The following is a 16,360-nucleotide window of genomic DNA, read 5'->3' on the forward strand; positions in this document are numbered from 1 at the left end:
GCTTTCTTTTTCTGGATGATCTGTTGTTTCCTGTAGGAGAGGCTTGTGAATAAGCCTGGTAGTCGCATTTGGAAATCAGCAGTTGCCATTAGTCTCTGTATACCTTTTCTTCTTTTCTCACTTTACTTGTATTCTTTGTGTTCAACTGCTTAGGGTTAATCTCTCTTCTAGAGCCTATGTGGAGAACGTTGCGTATACTTTTCCTCTTGAGTTCCTTGGGGCTGCAGTGATACATATTTTATTTGTACCTGAGTCATTGTATAACATTCTCTTCCTGTGATTTCAGTTTGGATCTTTTCTGTGTTTCTGTTATCCCTGAGTTACTACAGTTACAGCTCATTCCACACTTGCACTCTGTAACTGCTTGTTGTACTGCCATCTCCCTTGTTTCAGTATAAACTCCTTGAGTATTGGGGCCAGGTTTGTTTTGTTCACCATTATAACCATTATATTTCTTTGCACGTCACTTTTAAAATTACACATTTCTTCAAAGAAGCGTATTTTTTCATAGTTTAACCACTCTGAAATGAGGATGCACTTCACAGTCAGTGACGTGTTTAGTTGGGAGTTTTTTCTTTCTTGCTGGTTGATAGAGTAGTAATGGTTCTTACAATCGATGGTAACTTACCTGAAATGTGGTACCTGTTAAATGACTAGAATAAATTCTTCATTTTAGGATTATTGTAGAGATTCTTATTGCACACAATGTAAGCCTTCTACAATTTAAATGTCTAGTTTTGTCAATTAGGTTTCTCCTTCAGACTTGTGTATTAGCTAAGCATTAGGAAATAATATGATCGACTCCCAATGATTTGTATTTGTGTTATCTCTATGACTTAGAAGTTTTTTATAGCTCTTGAACAACCTGTGTGCCTCAGAGTTACAACTGGCATATATCCCTTGGTAGGAAGGAGGGACCCATGGCTTTAAACTGATTGGAAAAATTGTCTTTGGCTATAAATTATCTTTATAAAACTCTCTATTGGAGCAGCTGATCAAGAATTGGCCTCAGTGTTTTATTATCTGGGAGTAGGTGTGATGGGCTGTAGTACCCTAAAACATGCAAATGGAGCAATTACTAGATTAATGAGGAGTGTGGAAGGCCCTATAATAGAATTTGTATTTCCAGGTGTTACTTATATTTTTCCTGGTTGTTTCCATTTTCAGGAACGGCCTTTGATTGTATCTCCTCAGGAAGTAGTCAAGCATTCTGATTTATTTTCTTCATTAGCTGGATTGGACAAAGAAGCCAAAAGTAGAACCAAAACTGTTCTTAGCTTATTTGATGAGGAAGAGGAGAAAACAGAAGATCACTACAGCATCCAACCTCTAAAGAAAGAAGTAGGAAAGGTGAGCAAAAGGATAAGAGAGTCTTATTTCATGATATCAGTTCTGTCTTGTGAGTTGCTAAGAATTGAGGGTTCCAATTTCTCCACTTCCTCATCAACATTTTTGCTGTATTTTCTTCCAGTCTGTTACTGTATATGATTTTGTACTGTGATTTTTTTTTTAGTTATGAAACTTTTAACCTTAATTTCAGTATTACACTGGTTTTCATGTATAATCAGTAATAATGATTATTAGTTTTTAACGTGACCCATTTTATCAAGAGTAAGTTGTTTTAATTAGTGGATATGATACTAAAGAAATGGAGGGGAATTTTAAAATGTCAAGTCTGGGCACTAAAATGTCAAATTAAGTAATGTAAATAGGAACTTTCAAGTGTCAGGTGTCCTAGCAAACAAAAATAACTTGTTTGGAATCTGAAGGCTGTGGAATAGCAGGCAGATGGACATACGGGAAGGTTGACTGCTTAAACCTGTGCCAAGTCTTTGGCCTAAGATGCTGACAGGTCAAGGATATATACTTGACCATGCTGTGTAGTTCCTGGTATTATGGAGAGAACTTACTTAATTTTTGTGTTTTCACCCATAAAATGTTTCTCAGTATGGATCTAATGATTGTTTTTTAAGTAAACAGTTCAGGCACTACACAAGGGTCAAAAGAAAATCTTTCCAGATTATGTATGTTATATATTTATCTGTATTTATATATTCTCAACTATTTTTGGTAGATGTGTGTATTCTGTTCTGTGAATGTGTTATTCCTTTTCTGATTGGCACTTACACTGTGTCCAACCTTTAGCTACTGTAAACAGAGCCACAAGGAGTTATCTTTGTTGTTCCATTTTTGTAGTTGTCTGTGGTTTCCTTGAGATAAACCTTTAGAAGTCTGAACACACATGAATTTCCCTCGTTTTTCCCAGAGTCCCACTCCTGATGCCCGCCCCAAGAGCACAGGTGTCTTTCAGGATGAAGAGCTGCTTTTTAGTCACAAGCTCCAGAAGGACAATGACCCAGATGTTGATCTCTTCTCCAGTACCAAAAATACCAGGGTCAGTTCCAAAGGGTTCTCCACATCATGGCTTTGTTATTTTATTAGATGTTATCTAAGCAACTCACCCAGCTCTCTGTCTAAGTTGTTTTGGTTTGGGCTATTGAATTTGAGTTTTGTCTGTTCTAGTTGTTTGAGCCAAGTGTTGGGAGCCTTTTTGGGGATGATGAAGATGATGATCTTTTCAGTTCTGCCAAGTCCCAGCCTTCGGTACCAGCCTTTTGTTCTCAATATTAGGGTGTGTGGGAATGCTTCTGGGAAAAGAAATTGAATAAAAAAATTACAGAATTGCAGGGCTTACTTCTCAATGAATTTCAGATAACGTGCCAATGAAAGTGTTTGTATTGTCCCCCTCTTGTGTTCCCTAGCTAATATCAAAACATTAGCTAACCAAGGCTCTTTTAGTACAAATTTGTCTGATTTTTAAGTTGTTGTAAGGGCAAGTGCATATAATACGGTTACTAAATATTCATGCTTTTCAGGTACAAAGCTTTAAATTTGAGTGTTAGCCTGTATGTGTTATTTTTTCCCTGTCCCAGTAAATATTGTAAGTACTCTGTTTTCTTTTTATCACATAGAGGACTCCTAAGAAAGTCACAGTCTTTAGAATTTTATTTCTGAAGTGCCACTTGGAGTTAATTTAACCTTCACTTGAGAAATTACTTTTAAAACTCAGAACCGAGATTCTTTTATTGCGTTATGACTTTTCTTTAAAATGTCTATGATACATGACAGACTTCTGGTATTCTTTTTCATTTGAAGGTAGCAGAAAAGAGGGTGGTGAAAAAAGACCACTCTGTTTGCTCTTTCAAGAACCAGAAGCAGCCTGAATCCACTCAAAGTAACAAAGAAAAAAGCATATGGAAACCGGAAACCCCTAAGGTTAGAACTGATCTCTAAGGACTTTGAGCTCTTACTTTCATCCCAGTACAGATTAACTCCATTACACTGACCCAAGTTATTTAGAATTCTCTGAATTGAGGAAATAGTACCTAGCACTACTTCTCTTTCTTTACTGTATTTTAAAATCCTTGCTCATCTCTATTCTCATTCCACCTTCCAGTCTCATGAGTCTATACTTATCATTATTATTTTTGTAATACCTCCAAGTTCTGGTCCAAGATAGAATTAAGGTGGGTTGAAGAATCGTTTTTCCACTAGAAGTTTCATTTCTCCCTTTGGGCTACCTTGGAGTAGAATTACATTTAAATAAAATATATATCACATACAATTTCTTCCTTCCTCCTTCATGTTACCTCTTCTACATCATTGCTGTTAGGTCTCTGTCCTCATCAGTCTTCTCTATGGAGGGCCTACTGAGAGTAGGTGAGGACCGAAGAGGGAATTCCTTTCTGGCTTATAGCTGTCCCAAGGTATCTCACTGAGGCGTCAGCATCCTGAGCTGTGAAACAAGTCACTAGGACTAGTATATCTCCAGTGACTCGTCTCAAGTCTCACCTGCTTTTGCTCATAGAACCAGTGCATTCAGTAGACTGTACATGAATTTCTGTGTGCTTTGTAGTATTTGCTGTGTAGATAACTAGCATGGTGATTTTGCCAGTTTGATTCACTTTGAAGCTCTGGTACACCCTAATTCTCATGTATCTTATTCATGATCTCTGTCTCCCTTTACTCCATGTATAGACTGACAGCCTTCCACCTAACACAAAGGATGAGGAGGTATAAGAAAAGTAATTTTAGTGAAATGTTTTGAGGCCCCAGGAAAGATTCGAATGTATTTCCCATTAGAGAATCACAGCAAGTGATAGTTTAGCTCCATTACAGGTATTTATAGGCATAAATGTAATCCAGGAGACACTATTCTTTCTATTACTTTAATGGATTTGTAATTGAATGTAATTTCACACAGGACTCACCAGGTCCCGCTCCATTTAAAACCAAAGAGCCAGCCCCTCGGATTTGGAAAATACAAGTAATTATAACATATCTGGACTCTTCATTTCCTGCCTTGTGGCATCTGTGCACTTTTCTGGAGTTTTACTTATGTCAGCTGCTGCTGCCAGGTGTTTTCTCATTTCTTCCCTACCCTCCAGTGTTGCTTCTTGTATGCTGCATCTGTAACATCTATACTTTGGCCTAGGTGGTGGGCACAGGTGTTTAACCCTCTGTTTTAATTCTAAGACATGCTGAGGAGACTTACCTTTATTTTTCCTTTCATATTATTCATTATGCACACCAAGTCTCTCACAATGTGTCACAGTAATAGTAATAGATTGCTGTGTTTAAGAAAATATACACAGTTTTATTTTTCTTCTTTAGGCAAATTTAGCGGTTAACCCTGCAGCGTTGCTGCCTGCAGCAGCTCCTCAGATCTCTGGAAAGAATCCTGTTCTGCCAGAATTGGGATTTTCTTCATCTGAACCTAGGAGGATCCAGAGTCTGGAAAGTATATGCACTCTTCCTGGGAGTGGGGAAGCCGGCGTGAGTTTTGATCTTCCAGCTCAGGCTGACACTTTACACAGTGCAAACAAGGTGATGAAGCCCTCTTTACTTGCTTGCTTTTTTTTTAGCCAAAACAACTTGTATGTTTCTTTCTAGTACATCAGTTATGTATAGTAGGCCAACTTTCCATTTGAAAGAGGCACCTCATCCTTCCTTTATTCTCTGTGCCCTTCTTCCACCTCCCTAATTCCATGTCTACTTTTCTATAGCCCACATTTGTTACATTTATATTCTGCTCGGTAGCCACAATGAAATAGTCTTCCTTCTCTAGAAAGTCTTAGCTGATCTCTGAGTAAGCGACAGTGCCTAGGACACTGGCAGGTACATTCATTTCAGGTATTTCCAAACCTATTTTCCTCATGAAAAATAAAATATCCTTCCTTTTGTTATGTTTTTTAGCTTTTACTTTATTTTATTATTGGCTGCTTCTTAAAATTATTTGTTAAATTTCTTTGAGATAGACATAGTCAAATACTTTGCCTAGAGTAGCTTGTACTTTTTCAAAATTACTTGATATTTTAGAAAATACCATAAATACTGCATTATCACCATAAATGACATACTTTGAGGTTACATTAAGAGTTCCGATTTCTAAGCAAGAGTTTTTATGTGAAATATTTATCATTTGAATTTCCTGTTTGTTGATTTGAAGAAAACATCACCTTAGATTACCTTTCTTTCTTTATTGTGATATCTCCCTTCTCCTGGAGTGTGATTTTAGGCTAGTACCTAGTAAAGGTTAGTACCAGAATTTCTTCTGTTCTTTCTTGTTTTGAAATATATCCACATTTAAATTGAGAGCAGAGTAGGGAGCAAGGAGGTTTAGGGGATAGAGAACCACCAACATTTCTACTGCAAGTTCCAGTGGCAGATGAAGCTTTTGTATGAAATTGAATAGAAATTGCCCTCAAAAGACTAAAAAATGGAGAACACTAAAGGATTAAAATGAGTGAGTTTTGGAGTACCAGGAGCTATTAAACTTCTTTGGAAATCTTAAAAAACAACCCCTTCTGTGTCTTAGTATATTGATTGAGATAGATCTGATAATCTTGCAGTATTTTGAGTGGCTGGTTATTTGCTATGTTAGCTTTGGACAGGTTTTTTTTTTTTTTATTAATAGATCAAAGCGTGGTCTTTTTCTTATTGCAGAACCGGGTCAAAGTAAGAGGGAAGCGCAGGCCACAGACCCGTGCAGCTCGGCGGTTGGCTGCCCAGGAGTCCAGTGAGGCTGAGGACATGGGTGTTCCCAGAGGATCCATTGTACAATTGGCAGATGGCACTATTTCACCAGATGGGTATCAGCCACAGCCCAGGGCAGCTGGTGGAAAAGAGAGCTCTGAGGAAGCCCCGTCAGCTGCCACTTTGACTTGGACAGGTGGTCTGGTTCCTGGAGTGGACAGAAACCCTTCAGGAAAATCTCTGGGTCAGCCTCTTGGGGATGACCTTTTTCATTCTGGAGATATCTTTTCCAAAGACACTGAATCTCATTCCATGGGGAGAAGAAAAGCCAAGGCAAAGGCTGCAGAGAGCCCAGCCAACCCACCAGGGGGAAGTAAAGAAAACAGCCCCATGTTTCCTGCTCTAGGTGAGGCAGGTAGTGGTGGTGATCTCTTTCAGTCCATTAAACCAAAACCAGCAAAGAAAACAAATCCCTTCCCACTCCTGGAAGGTGAAGATTGTCTCTTTCCAGATCAGAAAGACAAGAGGAATGAATCAAAATTCAATGGTCAGCAAGTGGTCATCTCAGAAGCACAAGATATTTTTGAGGTAATAGAATATAGCAGTATGTTTTTGTGCCTGGTTCTTTATGAAGGAAAATACCACTTGGCCCATTTGAGCCATAAGTTACATTAGGCTGGTTTGTTGCTGCCCAGTACTACTTGCTTAGTAATTATAATTAGGTTCCTTTATTAGTAACTGAAACTTACTGAGAAATAGTTGTTTTGTTTCATATAGATGGTAATTGCTGGCTGGACATAACCATTAATATATATCTTGATTTTTAGAGTTTATCAGAATGTTACTTCAGTCAGCTTCCTTGGCATGACACTGCATGACATATATAAAGCAGTATTGGTACAGCTTAAATGTTTAACCTCTGGTTCTTGGGCAAACAGGCCCTAGCTAATGATTGAGCTACAAGGCTTTCCATGGCACAAGCTACAAGGCCTTCCATGGCACTCTCAAGGCAGGTGTTTATAGAGCATCTGTGTACTGGAGACACAAGGAGAACTAGGACCAGTGCTCTGCCCCTTAGCACTCTCAGGGAGGGAAATTGGATACAGATAGGGCAATAGATAAGATGTTTTCAGGAAATGTTAATGTCTTAAGACAATGCAGGACAGTGGGGCAGAGTGACAGGCAGGTGTAGGAGGCTCTTCTTCAGATAGGACTGGTAGAACAGGCCTCTGTATAGAGTTGGCACTTGAGCTGGGACTAGAAGAATGAGAAGGACCAGGTCAGGCAGAAATCTAGCAGAGGGGAAGGTCAGGTGCTTGTTACAGAACACTGGCAGTTTGCATTTCTACATAATTGTTGAAATACTAAAAAGTAGTTTTTGATTTAATATTGTTTTGCTTGTTTTTTTGCCTTAACAAGGATGATATATTTGCTACAGAAGCAATTAAACCCTCACAAAAAACAAGAGAGAAGGAAAGAACATTTGAACCCAACTTATTTGATGATAACATTGATATCTTTGCTGACCTAACTGTAAAACCAAAAGAAAAATCCAAGAAGAAAGTAGAAGCTAAGTCTATATTTGATGATGATATGGGTAAGTTTGGTTTTCTGCACATGACATAGAGAATATTATCATTCAGTGACTTGGCTCTTTATCTTGGCCCTTTCCTGGAAAATGTTCCCCAGTGGGTTTCCTTTGGCTTGCTATGTAATCCTGAGTTAGACGGAAGATGGATAAGTAAATGGACTAGTTATTTTGGTGAAGTAGCTTTTTGATACTATGGACATCAGGTATTTGAAGGAGCCCAGAATTTGACCTTTTTACCTTACTATTGCCCCTGCAAATTACCCATGACAGATCTGAACACTCTGGTGTTACGCAAGGAGGCTCAGAACTACACTACTTGCTGAAGTTGACAGAGGTTGCTGCCTCAGGTGTGATGCATTTGTTGAGTCAGAGTTCTTACTGGAGAATGAGCATTAGTGTTCAGAGAATGGAGGGCAGTTCAGGAGGAGAACAAGACTAAATAGAAAAGCAGATTATAGCTCAGATTTTACATCTCACCAAAGATCTTCTGTGTTTGTAAGTGTGTTCATTTTCACTCCATGGTGTAACATCTGCTTTGTAAATAGACATGCCAAATGCCTCATAACCCTAAATGTAGGGCTTCTGAAACGTCCTGTGTGTTGGAAGATCAGATTGGGCTAAAGCCAGATATATACTTCCTACTCCATCCCCCCTCTCTCCAGGTCTAAACTTTGGGGTTACCTTATAGAAAGCTAGGACTGCAATTCCACACTGGGTCTATTCCCCAAACTAGCTGTGAGCTCCGTTGCTCTTTGCTTTCTACCGCATGGGGTGTAGAAGAGACTTTCATTTCTTTTATTACAAATAATGTGATACAAACCTGATGTAATAGATTAATACTATCCAGAAAATGTAAAAAGTGAAAAACAAACCCTAGACATAACCATTAATGAGAGTTAGGTTGTATTTTTTCAGATATGGTGATACTGTTATAGGTTTATATACTTATTTTTTCCAAAATAAGAATATATTTTACCGCTGTTCCTTTTAGTCACTTAAATGTTGTCTTATGTCAGTAGAGATCTGCTTCCCTGCTTTTAGTGGTTGTTAGTATTGCTTTGTATTTAGCTCTTAGCATATTGAGGGTGATCTAGATTGTTTCTAAATTTTCTCTATTATAAATGCCATCGTATTTAACATTCGTGTGTAGTATGTATATTCACACAGGCTAAAATCTCTGTAGGATAGAATTTTACCAGTAACATTACTGGGTTAGTAAAATTACTGAGGAAGATTCAGTCATGAAACAACTAGAGTCAGTGAAACACTAAACACGATATAGTCATAAACACTTAGCATTTTTAGGATTGAGATGCCTCGAATAGAGGTATTTATTCTGAAAAAGGTTACTCCTATGTTGGATTTCCTTTTGCTTATTTTTATTGTCCTTTCCTTTAAAAATCCATTGGGAAAAGAATGTAGAAATAAGTGTAATGTAACAGTTAAGTTAGGAGCTGGATCAGAGATGCAGTTATCCTTCCCTTTTTCCTGTCCCACATGCGCGCGCACACACTTTCCTAGCTGAGAAAACAAGTCGTAGTGTTTAAAGAGAACCTGTGACTTGTATGTGATCATAAAACTTAATTAGTAGCAGAGCCAGGACCAATATCTAAGAGGCTTGGCTCTTAGTGTTTTTAGGTATCCCAAATATTACCAGACTTGAGTCTTTGCTTGTTTGTGTAGATGTGTATTAAAAGCTTTTTTTTTTTCCCTTGCCTCTTTAGCAACTTTTCTTCTTTCTTTTTAAAGATGATATCTTCTCCTCTAGTATCCAGACTAAGACAACCAAATCAAAAAGTCGATCTTCACAGGCAGGACCCAAACCAAGATCTGAACAGAAGGTGGCCAACATATTTGATGATCCTTTGAATGCTTTCGGAGGCCCGTAGAGCATACAGGGTATCACATCTCACTCTTCAGCTACGTCCTTGAGTTAATACTGCTGTCTTATATGTTCATTGTCTTAACTGAATTATAAAAAGCAAATACTGAAACAGCATACTCACCTCTTACCAAATGCACTTAGTATCTTTCTGCACTGGTTTTAATCATGCTTAATACAGCAAAACAAGAAATAAATGTTTCACAGTGGGTTTTTCTTTTTAATTAAAAACTATAATTTATTAATCAGCCTTGGTAAAGCCACAATATAACTTAGGTATATTAGGGAAGAAATCTCATTGTGCCTTTCATGGATGGTCAAGGAATCCTAGAGATGACAAGCAAATGCCAGAATGATGACCAGGAGTCTTCCGTTGAAGTGGACGGGAGCCCTGTCTTAGTCAGAGCTTGGCCAGATAATAGAGGAAGATGATGAGAGATTATCTACTTCATGAATCTTTGCAGTAGGAGAGAAGGTTTCCACTGATTCCACTGAGGTTTCCTGTGATGCCTCCATAAGTCCACTAAAGAAAAGTTTGACAAACTATGGCACTTCACTATCAGTTTTTGAAAAGAAAGTGGGTTTTTTAAAAAAAATTACTGGTTTTAGAAAAAAGAGGAAGAGAACGAGAGAGAGAAAGAAACAAATAAACATCGATTTCTTGTCCCACTTACCATATTTTGCCGTGTATAATGTATACTTTTTTGCCTAAATGTTTGAGGGAAAAATAAGGATGCTATTATACATGAGTAGTGCTAATTCCTTAACTATATAAATGTTTTTAATTCTTTTATTTATGCTTATATGTTAAAAGTGTAACTCTAGAAAGCAGTAATGGTATCTGTATGCAAAATAATACCCTGGAATATGATAATCGGTTTTATGGAACTTATGATGAACTTGCGACAGAAGCAGTTTTGGCCAACAATTCAGTGACATGAAATGAATGACAGCGTATTGTTGTCCACAGAGTAAGATGAAATACTGATTGTTATCCACTTGATAAGATAGGTGATGCCGACTTTATTACCATAGGGTGAACAGTGCAACATTTAGGTCTGAGAAATTACTGGGAAAATCCCTTGGAAAATGTCAAAGTGGTTTTCATACACTGCGAGCTTTAAGCTAAAAGTTATTAAATATGCTAAAAAGCATGTCAACAGAGCTGCAGAGAGGCACTTTGGACTTCCTCCCCCAGAGAGTGTCATCCAGTTGTGGAGGCAACATGAGGCAAAGTTTCTTCAGATGCCAGGACAGAAGGCAATGTGAGGGAAACCACCAATGTGAGTGGAGGTGGAGTAGGAAGTGAAGGCCTCGATTCTGGAGAAGCATCAAACTGGGATCTCTGTTTCGACCCAGATATACAAGAAGAAGGTAAAAAAATTGCATGAGAAAAAAACATTGATGATTTCTCAGGGACCCCTAAATGGTGCTTTAATTTTATGAAGAGAGAAGGTTTGAGCATGAGGACATGGGTGAAACTTGCCCAAAAACTTCCCGCAGCCCATGAGAATCAAGTTTTGGAATTTCATTCTTATGTTATCAGTCTTCAAAAGACAACTTTTAGCTGTCCCAAAGCACCAATATGGATGAGGTCCCACTTACATTTGATGTGCCATCCAACAGAACTGTGGACATCAAAAGAGCCAAGACCGTGGCTGTCAAGACCAGTGCTCATGAAAACACATTTCACTGTTCTTCTAGCCTGTTGTGCAGCTGGGACAAAGCTACTACCTATGATCATCTTTAAAAGAAAAATATTTCCAAAACAAAAGATTCCAAGTGGTGTTATTGTCCATGTGCATGAAAAAGGATGGATGAATGAAGAAAGCATGAAAATCTGGTTTAACAGTCTAGTCATGAAGGCCTGAAGAGTTACTTAAACAGCTTTGCTTGTTTTTGATCACTTCAAAGCCCGTGTTATACAAAGCGCAAAAGCAATTGCAGCGGACTTGAAAACCCAACTTGCTGCGATACCTGGTGGGCAACTAGCCAACTGCAACTTCTTGATGTGTCAGTAAACAAGCCCTTTAAGAAAGAGTGGACATCGTAGATGCAGTCAGCTGGTAATGATTTTACATCTATAGGCAGGATCAAGAAAGCATTCATCACCCAGGTTTGTGATTGGATCCTAAGTTTGTGTAACAGTGTCAAGAAGGAAGTGGTTGTGAAATCATTTTAAAAAATGTGGCATCAGCGATGCTATAGATGGAACTGAGGGCAATGAAATTTACTGGGATGAGGAAAGTGACTCTTCAGTAGACACCGGTAATGTAGAAAATGAAGAAGATGATATATCTGGTACTGACTAATGACTTTTGGCCTTCTATGATGTATAAATATAAATTTGTTACTGATATGTAAAATATCTTGTACTTGTTCTTGTGTTTTGTAATTATTTTTTACATAAAATTTCTTGTACAATAATAGGTTCAAAATGAATGCTAAAATTCCTTTATAATACAAGATAACAAGTATCTACATAAGAATAAATAAATAATTAAATTAAAAAATTAAAACGAAAGGTTTTTTTCCTGAAAGTTTGGGCCAAACACATGGGTGTGCATTATACATAGGAGCACATTTTACATGGCAAAATGTGGTATATATTTTTAAAAGATTTTATTTAGTTAGTTTTAGAGAGGGGAAGGGAGGGAGGAAGAAATATCAATGTGTGGTTGCCTCTCGCATGCCCCCTACTGGGGACCTGGCCCGCAACCCAGACATGTACCAGTGACTCTCTTACCCACAGGCCGGCACTCAACTACTGAGCCACACTAGCCAGGGCAAAATATGGTATTTATACATTCATTGGTCAATTCTTATATGTGCCCTCACTGCATTGAACCTACAACCTTGGCATATCGAGACAACGCTCTAACCAACTGAGCTACTCAGTGAGGGCAGAAAGTAAAGGTTTATTGGAACACAACCATACCCATTTATTTACATACTGTGTGTGGCTGTTTTTACCCTACCTGTAATGCCAGAGTTGAGAAATTGTGACAAAGGCTGGATGGCCAACAAAGCATAAGATACTTTCTATCTGGCCCTTTACAGAAAAAGTTTGCTAATTTTTGCTCTCAGGCATCCATTTCTATTCCTTGGACCTTTGCATTATCTTGTAAAAGAGGCATAATGAACCCAGGTAATTGTAGGGAGAAATGCTAAGGGGGGAAATGTCAGCCTCTATAGCAACACTGTTCTATAGAACTCTGCACTTAAGGGAATGTTCTGTATTTGTGTTGTACATTGTGGTAGCTATTAGCCACATAGATGGCTGTCACCCTCAGTCTGTGTTTTCCTGTACTATGCCATCTTGGTGCTCAGTAGTCAGCCTGTAACAATGGCACAGTCTTGTAGGCAAAATTGGCTTCAATCCTGAAGCCACTAAATTTGTCCTTGGGCACTTCGAAGATTGAACTGGGAATTGCTCATTTCCTAAACAGATTTTGCCCAGCTCCCCCAGATCAGCTGCTGGCCCTACTCCGCTTACCCTATGGCAGAAGAGGTTGCTTACTAGTTACCTGCTCCTCTCCCTCTTCCTTGTGAGCACCTCTACCTTATGTCCCTGGTCCTGCTTGTACATCCAAGCCCACTGCGGTGTCTGACTTAGCATTTGTTAAACAGGGTTTTCTTTTGGAATGATCAAATCTTCTAACCTATCACTAGGGTGAATTCCAGGGAATACAGAAGAGTTAGAAAGGTGGAGGGAACTTATATTTATTAGCTCTATGGTGGGCACTTTTCATATTTTATTCAGTCTCCATAACCCAGATAGGTAATGTCCTCATTTACAAATAAAGTTAAAATCTGAAAACAGAGTAAAATAGTGGAACAGGTTTTAATTTTGAGGTCTAGGCAAGTTCGTTTTCCTTTCTTAGCTTTTATTTGTCAGGTAGGGTTTTCAGTAGCAACTCTGCAGGATTTTAAGGGGGCGGGGGCGGGGGGGGGCTGGGGGAGGAGAATATGCAAAGCGCATATTCAAGGCAGGCCGGCCTCAGCACGCTAGAAGCGTACAAGCTCTGGAAACGCCTCTGCCTTTTCCCTCGGTTTCCAGGCTTCCAGCCTGGGTTCCAATCAGGTGTCCGCGTTTAGATATAAAGGGTCAACATCCGGGCCATTCCTAACTGACAACTACCACCGAACGCAAAGGAAGCCGGCTACCCAGCAACCGCCAGTGCCGGGGCCAGGCTTGATTGGAGGGTGGCGTGAGGGGCGGTGAGTGATTGGCCTGTTGGGTCACAAAGGGGCGGAGTGTGGCAGCGGAGCATTGCTGGTCAGGGAGACCGGGCGTCGCTGCGAGCCACGTCTACCTTGTAGGCCTGTGGGTGGGCGGGCGAGTGGTCCGGACTGTGGGTGAGAGCGAGTAGGCCGAATGGGGAGGGCACCCGGGACCCAGGACCGCTGAGCTAACCGCCCGCTGCCTCCGCGGGCCACAGAGAAGCTCCTCCCTCCGCGCGCAGGGCAGACGGGCTGCACCCCCTTGGCCTCTGCTGCCCTGTGACCCGCACAGTGGGCTGGTCTTCACCGAGATCACAGCGCCAAAGTTACAGCCTCCACTTTTCTTTCTCCCGGAGCACGACGCCGCCGCGCGTGCCAGACGGGGGCTGCTCTCCCAGTCGCCAGTTCCTACGCGTAGCCTGATCGCTGTCTTCCAGATCAGGCCCCTGAGTCCGCAGAACCAGAGGTACTCCTGAAGGAGGACGGGCTGCGCAGGTGACAGGTGTCTGCAGGTGTCGGTACACTGATGGTTCCAGTAGATGTGGGCTCCAAAGGACTTACCAGTTCCACTATAAAATAATTCTGGGCTAGAGTTAAGGGTACACATGCATGGTGTGGTGATAGAATTTCTGTAGATTGTATTGAAAACTTAAGGGTTTTTTCACATATTAGTAAAAACAGTTCATTAATAGTCACTATTTTTAATGGCTGCATATCATTATGGATCCTTTTACATCAGGGGAAAAGTTTAAAAGATAACTTTTATGTGGCTAATATTCCTTAGTACAGAAGATAAAGCTGATTCTGAGTCACTGAAATTACAGTGCTATTACTGCCGTACTGGCCTTTAACATACCGTTCATCTTTGCTGGTTGTATTTTTAAGAACTTTTCCAGAAGAGATTAGGGAAGTGTTTTGCGAATTGATTTAGAAATGTTTTTTGATGCCATTACTCTTAATAGCTAAGTATGTTTTAAAATTATTTGTAAAAGTTCTGGAAGTACTTTCTTTTCTACTTGCCTTCCGTTCTTTTCCTATGTTTTATTTTTATTTTATTAATTTAATTTTACTTTTTTAAAAGATTCTTGTTTTTGCATCATTTCCCATCCTTTGAGTCTTTATCGCCTTTTGTTTTCCAACATTATAGCTTCCATAATGTCTCAGTTGAGCCCTGCTTTTAATATGGCTAGGTCTTTGGCCTGCTGAGCTTCTGTGTGCTCCTGTGTTAAACTGACAGAAGGACCATCATCTAGTCCTTCTGTCAGTTTAACAAGATTTAATGGGCTAATTTTGTCTTCTGTTACAGTGATTTCTACTGCTGAGGAGAAATACAACTTTTCTTGAGGCTTACATTTCAGTTTTGATTTACCCACCTTGCTTCTTTTTAGATATTGATTTTACTCCTTTGATTAGGACCCAAACATATGGTGGGTGTTCCAACACAATTAGTGCTGTAACTTGGTTGCTGTTTTTCTTTTAGCCCATAGTTATTGTATTGATTCTCATTATACATGAAGGACTTCCAAATCTGTCTTTCTGTTACCTTCTTTCATCCCTAGCTTGTTTATTAATATATTCAGGGTATTGCTGTGGAAGAGCACTGTGTGCTCCTATATCTTCTGTCTCTAAATTCCTTGGTCAGGCACTGGTCACCAGTGCATTTATTTCTGTAACATTCATTTCAGCATTCCTGATCCCTGACTTCTTTTGCTAGAGCTGCTATTATGTAGAAGTACTTGCTATTAGTGTTGGAGGAACAGATACTTCTAATTCTGTAGTACATTCTTATTTAATATAGCATGATAAGTATGTTCTTAGGAATCCATGTTATCAAAAATTATATTATAAAAACAGTTGTGTCAGTGAGGAGGGAAAAGGGGTCAGGGGTTAGCTGCACACACAGTTATTTTTCCTAGAGGCATTTCAATGTGTTAAAAATATAAGAAACAAAACCTTAGCAGTACAGCCATTTATATGGTTTTTATTTAAGAGCAATAGCCTTTTACTACTGTCATTAGCAATATTATTAGCACAGTATTTTGTATTCTTATATTTATTACTCATTATTTTGATAAATATATAATAGCATGCAACATAACTGTGTTGCCAGCAACAACTTTTTTAAAAGAATATTTTATTTAGTTTTAGAGACAGGAAGGCAGGGAGAAAGAGAGGGAGAGAAACATCAATGTGCAAAAGAAACATCTATCAGTTGCCTCGTGCAGGTTCCCATTTGGGGACCTGGCCCACAACCTAGGCATGTACCCTGACTTGGAATCGAACCAGTGACCTTTCAGTTTGGAGGACAATGTCCACTCCACTGAGCCACACCAGTCAGGGCAGCAACTTTTCTTCCTGTGATGCCATCTCTTCAGGACTATTTGCACTTTGCACAGTGCATTTCAGGTTAATTAATTATACATCCAGTTAGTGCTCTATAAATTTACACTATAGCAGATATCACTGTATGTGTCTGTATGTTATGAGTTGGATAAACTTTGGTGTACTTAGTTTGGAATGAATCATAACATTCCCATAGGAAGCCAACAAATATTTGGAGCATAACCAAATACTTCTTCATCTCTAAATCAGGGATAATACATTTTCTGTATCACAGGTTTGCTCTA

General features: G+C 39.3%; 2 protein-coding genes across 14 annotated transcripts in view; both read left to right on the forward strand.

Annotated features, from left to right (window-relative positions):
• Positions 1-12,035, forward strand: part of LOC112305292 (WASH complex subunit 2) — an 83,494-nt gene extending 71,459 nt beyond the window's left edge. For 2 of the 8 annotated variants that reach the window (XM_053922059.2, XM_045195947.3), the window contains exons 22-30: positions 1,168-1,350; positions 2,267-2,395; positions 2,524-2,604; positions 3,157-3,276; positions 4,265-4,327; positions 4,675-4,887; positions 6,007-6,624; positions 7,456-7,633; positions 9,377-12,032. In XM_053922059.2, coding sequence (XP_053778034.1) covers positions 1,168-1,350; positions 2,267-2,395; positions 2,524-2,604; positions 3,157-3,276; positions 4,265-4,327; positions 4,675-4,887; positions 6,007-6,624; positions 7,456-7,633; positions 9,377-9,516 — 1,725 coding nt within the window. In that variant the 3' untranslated portion in view covers positions 9,517-12,032. Of the gene's footprint in view, positions 1-1,167; positions 1,351-2,266; positions 2,396-2,523; positions 2,605-3,156; positions 3,277-4,264; positions 4,328-4,674; positions 4,888-6,006; positions 6,625-7,455; positions 7,634-9,351 lie in introns of all 8 variants that reach the window. The other 6 variants (XM_045195945.2, XM_024561010.4, XM_045195946.2 and 3 more) reach the window with 6 other exon arrangements.
• A 1,744-nt stretch (positions 12,036-13,779) lies between these two features.
• Positions 13,780-16,360, forward strand: part of ZFAND4 (zinc finger AN1-type containing 4) — a 190,148-nt gene continuing 187,567 nt past the window's right edge. For 2 of the 6 annotated variants that reach the window (XM_045195984.2, XM_053923336.1), the window contains exon 1: positions 13,780-14,245. The gene's annotated coding sequence lies outside the window, so the exon portion shown is untranslated. The remainder of the gene's footprint in view (positions 14,246-16,360) is intronic. The other 4 variants (XM_024561409.3, XM_045195986.2, XM_024561408.3 and 1 more) reach the window with 2 other exon arrangements.

The sequence above is a fragment of the Desmodus rotundus genome, chromosome 4 (genome assembly GCF_022682495.2).
Source record: "Desmodus rotundus isolate HL8 chromosome 4, HLdesRot8A.1, whole genome shotgun sequence".
Lineage (NCBI taxonomy): Eukaryota > Metazoa > Chordata > Mammalia > Chiroptera > Phyllostomidae > Desmodus > Desmodus rotundus.